At 46.6% G+C, this 8,520-nt stretch overlaps 1 protein-coding gene across 1 annotated transcript; it reads left to right on the top strand.

Annotated features, from left to right (window-relative positions):
- Positions 1-2,966: 2,966 nt before the first annotated feature.
- Positions 2,967-5,116, top strand: LOC107218874 (E3 ubiquitin-protein ligase MARCHF2-like). The gene is made up of 6 exons (XM_046744079.1): positions 2,967-3,036; positions 3,110-3,280; positions 3,390-3,570; positions 4,168-4,342; positions 4,568-4,758; positions 4,897-5,116. The coding sequence occupies exons 1-6, from the start codon at positions 2,967-2,969 to the stop codon at positions 5,114-5,116; spliced, it is 1,008 nt and encodes a 335-aa protein (XP_046600035.1).
- The last annotated feature ends 3,404 nt before the right edge of the window (positions 5,117-8,520 follow it).

The raw sequence follows: 8,520 nt of genomic DNA on the forward strand, positions 1-8,520 counted from the left end.
ATGCACATAAATGTTTCCAAATGCAAACGGTACCCTCCTTGACTTCTGGGTCATCACTTCTAAGTCGTTCAGATCCCTGCAGTGTTGGAAACGCGGCCCTCACATAGGACACTTAGCAAGAATCAGACTCCATCTCACATGATATGGTGCAGCTATCTTCTTAAAAGTGTCTGAATTTTCCGAAATTATGATATTTACGTGAATGATTGCACTTACTTAATGACACTTGCAATATTTTCCAGTCTGAACTATTACATTAATTATACACTATTATCGCGGATTGTTATCGCCTGGGAATCATATTAATTTTATTCTTTGCCTCATTAAAGTTCCCAGTCTACAATTCCATAGGAGATACGTTCCATGTGCCTGCGGACGTTAGGAAGATGACAGCAGACTTTCATATCGTAGAGCGACGTCAAGCCCAGAATAGCGTGCCACAAGTCCGAGTCTGTTGAACGAAAACATTTTATCATTATTAGATGGCAGGAGTCAAGGATATAATGAAAATCAATCGATGGAATTGACTTCGATTTTGGGGTTTCTAGTCTGACATTAAAATGTACCGTTTTTAGACAGTCCGAGCTCGAAAAAATTGCACGATGACGCGAGGAAGACGATTTAAATATGGTTCAATTAGAAACAGTCCCCCGAGTCTCGGCACCTGTCACCCTCGCCGCGGAGGCGTTAGAGACACGCGAGGGCCAGCCGAATAACCGCTGCTGTATACCGGCCAGAAATAGCCCAGGTCTGGTAGATTTTTGCAGGCGAATAGTCCCGCTGGTCCGCACGCGCAAAACGTCTTGGCAAAACGATGATGGACCGTAATTAAATGCGAGCGATGAGAGCTGACATTACTCAAGACTAGGGATACGTGCACGCGTCTCTGGGCCAAATCCTGCCCCTGCACCATTCTGAAGCAAAAAAAAAAGTTCGGCCCATAGGCCTCATTAAAATCATGTAAATAACACAGCTGCACTCAGTGCGGGATCAGTCAAACCCACCATTTTTATCATTTCATCCCACAGGCTGCTCGGATCATCACCCCTAGTCGTTTAACTGAGAAAATGCGTTCTTCATGGCGAGGTCAACTTTATCCAGGAGTACAGTTTATACTGACGTTGCATCTTTCATGTTACATTTCCTGTAAGGTATATGGAACCGTTCTCGTTGCATAGAGACGTGAGAAGTGATCGGTATTTTATGAGGACGACGTTTGTCACCGGGGCGGAAAATAGAAGCAAGGATATTATAGGAGATAGCCGAACCACCTTACGTGTACCGTAATTAATTGTCGTCAGTGTTCGGTGTATCTGGATATGATATGCGTGAACCTGGCACAGCGAAGGATACGACGAAAGCGGAGATGGGGATATCGATTATGAATGAACCCCAGAGTCCATTCAGGTTGAACGTGACCCACCCAGACGTAGCCTTGGTCCATCTTCAACTCTTTGGTCAAAACCCATTCTGCGAGACAGACTGGTGACAAGGTGCGACCAAAGCTCTCTCCGAATTCCGACAGAGTCCCCTTATGAATGGTGGCCTGTGAGATCGGAGAGTCTCGACCGCGCATTAACTCGCTGTCAACTTAATTTTAATCTCACTGCTCGCCGGAGCGTTATACATGCAGTCACGAGGACCGGATTAACATCGCTTGGATCTGGTTGGCCGTGCCCGACGCCCGGTCGAGGATCTTCACTCTCGCTATTTTCAGCGGGTTTAATTAATCTCCGACCAAAAAACATCGGGGGGGAATGGCGACCGCATGATGGCCGGTTGCCGCGAAGTGCCACCTGGCATAAATAGAAACATTGAGACTACCGCGGTTCAAGAGGCAATAAGAGAACACGAAGTCCTAAGCAAATCTACATCTTCTGCGGGCACCTGCTTTTCGCATGATGCGTTGGCGGTGCGGTAACTTCAGTTTCCGGTCGCTAATTCAACGCAAGTTTTCCTTCATGGTACGCATTGAATGACCAACCGTTTAATAGAACCGCCTATGTGTACATCTAAGCACGTTTCTGATACCAGTAACCGTGAAATTATCGATGGGCAAAATATTGACGAACGTGCGTAGTATCAGGGTGGAAAAGAGTCGTATCGGGTATTTCAGTTCGGTTTAGCCCAGCAAGACGGTATTGCCATCCGGCCCGCGACCAGAGAACTATTATTAAGTCATGTCGGAACGTTAGTTGCTCAGGGTACGAATTAATCACGGTGAAAAAATGGACCGGAAACTCGCCTCGAAATACCCCCCTGGACTGCGGAAATATTAAACGGATGTTGGCTTGACGGCAGTACCGCGACTCTAAGATCTCGAAAACGATTACGTCAAAATCACCCTGAAACGCCCACTGTACATATAATAATTCGGAAATAAACTTTTGATTTAGAGTGACGATGGTCCGCTTCTCAACGTCCGGTTGACCGGCACCGTCGTGTATCGGCCAATTTGCGGGAGCATCGATCAAGTCGTTACTTCCGGTTCACTTTTACTTTACCGCTGGAGTTCCAATTAATGCACCGAGATTCTTCTAGCACGAATTAATTTGTAACATGTGCACCATCAATCGTGTTGTAATATTTCTTTTTCTCACAAATGAGACAAACTGTGACAAAATTCAGAAAGAACAACTTGGAAAATGACGATAAAGACTAAAATCCGTTATTATATACATATCTCGGCGAGGAGAAACGATCACATCTGGTCACACCGCGGTGTCAGCTGTTTGCTGTTTATTCTTTCAGCTTTTTCCGAGCCGCCAGAAGGGGTCAGGAGTAGAGAACAGCAAGTTGACAACTTCACACGTCGAGGGAATGATTTTGGCAGTAAATTTGAAAGATTAACCGCGCCGAGCCGCATGCGTGGTGATAAATTCTCGGTATAAGCAAGAACTGAGAAACAGAAGCTGCGGAAAATCGTCTCTCGGCTAAACAATGATATCTGCAGTTTGGCGAACTTGATGTCCAACATCGAGGAGGAGCAGGAGCTGCTGGATCAAAATGACACGGATCACGCGGCGAGCTGCATAGGTTAGCAATGACAATCCGTCCTTAATAACATCACCCCATCGCTTACCTTCGCCCTTCGAAATCCCTTCCACAGCAGAGAAAACCATCAGCTGCAGCGATCCTCGGCAGAGTGAGAAGAGTAGAAAGGTCCACCCGCAGCTAGTCTCGACACCGGTGCAGAGGGAGGAGTTTTTATGGAGGTCGAACGAGGAAGGGCGGCAATCGAAGACCAGGCAGAAATCATTCGACCAGAAGCAAGAGGATGGTGGGTGGTGAATTACGGCGTTAATTTGTCTAATGGAAATTGGTCTTGCACTACGCGGACTCGCCGAGAGGCGCAGGATTTATGCTGATATATTTTCTTACCTATACAGACGCGTCGGGCAGCTCGTTGCAGGGTGACATATGCAGAATATGCCACATGGGGGGCTTTCCTCAGCTGGCCCATACCCAGCCGATGTGGGAGTGGCAGAACCAGGGCGTTCGTCGGGTTTCCAGCCAGATATCCACCTTGTCGTCGTACGCCTACTTGGGGCCGCTGATCGCAGCTTGCAAGTGAGCGATAACCTCGATGATCGGAGGATGGCGATCGGTGAAACTAGAATAATTAAAGCGCGTAAGGGACGAGTGCGCGTGTGTGTGCGTGTGTAAATACATCGTGTAGGTACGTACGTGAGTACGTACGCGAGTCGATTCCTCGAGAACTGGTTCTCCGAGAGATGCGAGGATAAGAGTCTCTGGAGCAAGGCAATCACTGTCACGAAGCATCCGTCAGCCGGAGGTTAACGTCGCTTTTGTATCGATGGTCGGCAAAAGGAAAGCTGTAGAAAAAAAAAAAAAAAAAGAAACTGGGGAAAAAATCTAAGAGTAAAAAAAGGGGAGAGAAAAAAACGCTTAACCACTTAGCGTGCCCCGTGCCGTGTGCGCAGGGTTTCAGGAACCTCGAGTTAGATAACTAAAAATACGTAGACAGAGCGGAGTTTTTGATGGGTTGCAAAGATAAGGTGTCAAAGATCGGTAACACGTGTAGCGGGGTCTGTGACGTATCGGTACAATACTCATACCCATAAGCCCCTCCGTACCGAGGACCGCATCACCGCGTCTCCGCTTATTTTAGGATTAAAAACTCACCCCTTCACAACGCGACTGCAGATGCCGCGGTACCGTGGGTCTCGTCCATGCCGAATGCCTCGAACGATGGTTGACAGAATCGGGGCACATGAGGTGTGAACTTTGCGGTCACAAGTACGTCATCAAGCGAGTTCCTCGCCACGGGATTCTCGCCAGTGTTGGAATATGGCTGAAAACAGTGGTAGCTACTCAGCAGGTAAGGGCTGCACTCGGGGGCCGATCGCTATCCGCTTTGGGGACTGATATTTAAGAAGATAAAGCAAAACCATAGATATGAAACTTCTGTAACAAAGAATAACGTGCAAAGTGAATATAGCGATCGACACGAGCGCGCAGCCTTAATAAACTTCATTGGCCTGATCGCTACTGGGTTCTTTTTTATTACGTAGTGTATATAACGCGCTGTTTCAACGACTGCTAGATGTTCCTGGACATAATGTACCTTCTGGTAACAACGCCCCTTGCCCTGTTTTCCTGCTACGTCTGCGCGCTTGCGTTGAGGGTGTTGGTAGAGGGTGGATTTTACCAGATACCATGGATGATAATAGCGATGCTGCCGACGTGCTCACTGACGCTGATCGCCTACTGGGGCTGGCTGATAACTCTGGGCAGGTACACGAGCAGGTAGCATAATGTGCAATAATTGACACCAGCCGAAACTCACACGGTTGCAAAATTCTCTGAGAAATCTTCTTCGGAGATGTTTACTTCATGCTAAACACTAACGTATTGGGTTCATTGACGATCCAGACTCCACTCCCGACGCTGGCGACGCTTTTGGCGAAACAACTTCGTCGTTCGTCTGCTGCCCGATAACGCTCTTTCGCGGTTGAACCACGCCGACAACTATCCATCGGCTGGACCACCCATCCCCATAGTCGTGAACGTCGTGGAGGAACCCGCGACCGCTGGAATCCCTGAAGATAACGACGAGGTCGAAGAATACAACGCGGGCGACGATCAGGCTTGAGGGTATTCTGGAGGAATGAGGCGATCGCCGATATTCTGTCGGGGATAATCCGACCGTGCACATTAAAAAGAAAGCGAATGAAAACGAATCTTGTTACGCGCGTAACAGGTAGGGAGTTATTTACGACCTGTAGAGGCGCCGAAATCAAGATCCACGGTCGAGTTGCACGGAGTTTCGAAACGGGACGACTGCAGGTGGAGGGAAAGTTGCTACGAATTCAGGCTATAACCAGTTCACTGGGTGAACCACCTCGCCTCGACCTCCTTGGCGCAGAAATTCACTCTTACTTTCGGTCTCTGCCTCGGTAGATGGTAGATCAGGATTTCACGGGTAGTTGGGCTGTTATTGAAACGCGGAGAGAAAGAGGTTTGAATAGCGGTTCTTCCCGGTCACAGCGCGTTCGTCTTTCTCTCGATTTAAAAGCGATCCAAATTGGATATCCAGTCTAACTTTGATACCTATACTCGTCACCGGATGCAGAGAAGCGAGAAGTCAAAGACTATCGTGACAAGTATTTGGGATTACGGGATAGGAATTCGTTAATTATAAATCGTGGAAGTGCGAGCGATCTGACGAGTTCTCAGCCCCCGTCCGTTTCACCTTTTTCTAATAATTTATGCGCCTACGCGATACTCGATCTCGGTCGTACCGAGAGTTCTGAATCATCCTGTATAACGTAGAGGCGTGTAAGTATCTGTCAACGATCCTTGGATTTATTATCCGCTAAGAAAACACACGCGATTTAAGAGTGAGAGTCCCAGGAATAAACTGCCATCCGCCGTGCTCTTCGCTCCCTGCAGCTAGCTTTGCAATTGTACGAAAGCTGCAGGCGGGGGATGCAATCGCGTGCATTCAGACCTCTTCGCAGCGATTCCGCGCCGCGCTGATATCGTGGGCGATCTTTCCCGATCGGATATCATCCCAGGCTACCGACGATGCGGTTTACCGATCCTGAATCGATATGGTCGATCTACGAGATAAATGGCCCCCAAGTTCAATTTAATTTATCCTGAGATTTATATCATCGAGCCGCAGGTTTACTCTTCTAGCTGCTGACAAGACGGTTAAGCTCACACAAATATTCTTCGAGACATTTATTCGCATAAAATAAAATTTGGTATTAATACGCTATACGATAATCAAGAAAATCCTTCAGGTTAGTTCACTAGAATTCTGAACAGTTTTTCAGGTAGTTGAATTTCTTCCACGGATGCAGTAGTACGATATGTACTTGCCGCACTTTGAACACAAAAGCTAAGCCGAGGACGTCGTATCCAGAAGAGAAACGTTCAATCTCAAACCATCATACCTAATCCCATGACAATCGACGTCGATATTCGTGGCCCAAATACGTTTTCGATCGTAAATATGTACTTTTTATAGCAAGCGAGTTATATCGACGTGGCGTATAGGTATTTGGATGTATGGCGTTTGTACGCGGCGGGGAAAAAAGGTTGATCATATTTCCAAACATCTCAAGAGACAGGTATAAACCGATTAAGTTTGGGATTACACCAAACGATTTTCTGAGAGGTCGATAATCCGTGATAAATAAATCCTTCGCATTCTTTAGAACGAACTCTTTCTTCTGCGAACAACAATGAGACGCGAGCTTACAGAAACTCTGAGTAGAATAATGGAAGTAGAAGGTAAGTGCACGGTGTCGAGTCGTAAATTAGCATAGATCAGACGAGCCATCAGATTCAAAAGCTTGAACCTGACTGCCGCCGCGTCTGTCCGGCATCGGGACGGGTGCTAACTCGTCTATAATAACGTAGCTGTAGTACCTACTTATAGTAGAAAGGAAAATAAGAATAGAAAATAAATGAAAAGAAAAAGATCGAAAAATCTTACCACCGGCCAAGATAGCTGCGAGGTGTTTTTCTAAGTGGACGCTAATTTGAAACAAGAAGAAAACTCGTGTCAGAGATCACGGCGAGTGAAATGTGAAATGAAAGCAGAGAGAAAAACAATTTTTAAAAATAAAGTGAAAAACAACATCAGCCTCGGAGAGCCTGAAGTGTTGTTGTTCGCTAAATAAAATTAACAGCGAGTCGATCGTACAGCGAACCCCGCAGGATAGCTGCTCCCTTGGATAGTCGGTTTGAGCAGGATAACGGTTTACGGTCTTTGGTTGAATGGACTTGATCACGAAAAACACCCTTGAATCATTTTTGTCGTCGTTTCGAGGGTTGAAGGAAAAGGCGCAAGGGTGGTCCAGCTGTAATGAGCCGGCAGCTCGAAGAATCCTAAATCAAATTGTTATGGGGAAATTGTTATCATACTCGGCAGTGTCGCGTGCAGTAGGTTCCGGATTTACGAGCTGACATTCGAAAATCCCCATCGCGGCGTAAAAATAATAATTGGTTGATTTATCGGGTATGCGTTGGTTCGCCGCTTTTGTAAATATAAAGACACTTATTACACTGCGGACTGGATCCAATGGGGTTATTTCCGTTGGTGGAAGAGGGACACCGCGCGATAGACGGGAGAGCGAGAGAGAAAGAGAGAGAGAAGGAGAGAGAGGGTTACCGCATTTCCTATAGAAAAACTGTCTATTTTTGAGAACGTTCACATCTTCTCATCGTCTCCATCGCGTCTCATCGCGTGTCGCCCGCCCTGCGACGAGTATAAGAATCGTCTAAGAGCCGTATACCGGTGGCATTTCCGCTTCTGTCTATACTCGCATGGTGTTATTTTTAATTGCGTTGGAAAATGTCCTCTCTCTCTCTCTGTGAAAAAAAAAAATAACGTACAAAATGAAAAAAGAAACTGAAACTTAGAAAAGTAAGGGTAAAAAGGACAAGAGGTCTCTTGTATTCATCGCCGCTTATATTACTAACTTCCGTAAAACGTCTTCTTGAATTCACCCTCGCCCTTTAATCTGCTCAGCGATCACTGGACCAAGACTTTCACAGGGAATTCATCTGCGTGGTTTTATATTCGTTACACGGGCAACGAAAATGCGCTACATATGTATCAAGCGATGCGCGTGAAATACTGCGATTCGTGTGTTGGTATAGGAAACTCGCCATAGACGAGACGAAGGAACTAAACAGAGTTTGGAGGAAGGAATGAATCTTTTACGCGCCATCTACACAAATGTATCCGGTTCGTGCCAGAGAGGAGGATGCGAGTTTGTTTCGGTGTAGGTTCGGCGAGCTATTTAAAAATATTGGCATTCCGTGGTCGCTGACTCCCTTCCGAGAGGAAATGATACAGTGCGGAGCCTTTGATTGGAAGAAAACAGTGTTTACTCATTTTTTCTATCATTCGTCGTCGGGGTTGAAGTATCGACCAGCCAATTAAAATTACACATCTCACTTACCGTGAGCTGCGCCGCACTGCATTGGATGAGAAAAAGTGTGGGGAAAAAACGAACTCTGCACCCTCCGAACATAATC

The sequence above is a fragment of the Neodiprion lecontei genome, chromosome 6, assembly GCF_021901455.1.
Source record: "Neodiprion lecontei isolate iyNeoLeco1 chromosome 6, iyNeoLeco1.1, whole genome shotgun sequence".
Lineage (NCBI taxonomy): Eukaryota > Metazoa > Arthropoda > Insecta > Hymenoptera > Diprionidae > Neodiprion > Neodiprion lecontei.

Coding starts and splice junctions, on each gene's coding strand:
- LOC107218874 (XM_046744079.1), top strand. CDS start 2,967: ATGTCCAACATCGAGGAGGAGCAGGAGCTGCTGGATCAAAATGACACG. Junction 3,281..3,389: donor CGACCAGAAGCAAGAGGATG/GTGGGTGGTGAA, acceptor TTACCTATACAG/ACGCGTCGGGCAGCTCGTTG. Junction 4,343..4,567: donor CAGTGGTAGCTACTCAGCAG/GTAAGGGCTGCA, acceptor AACGACTGCTAG/ATGTTCCTGGACATAATGTA.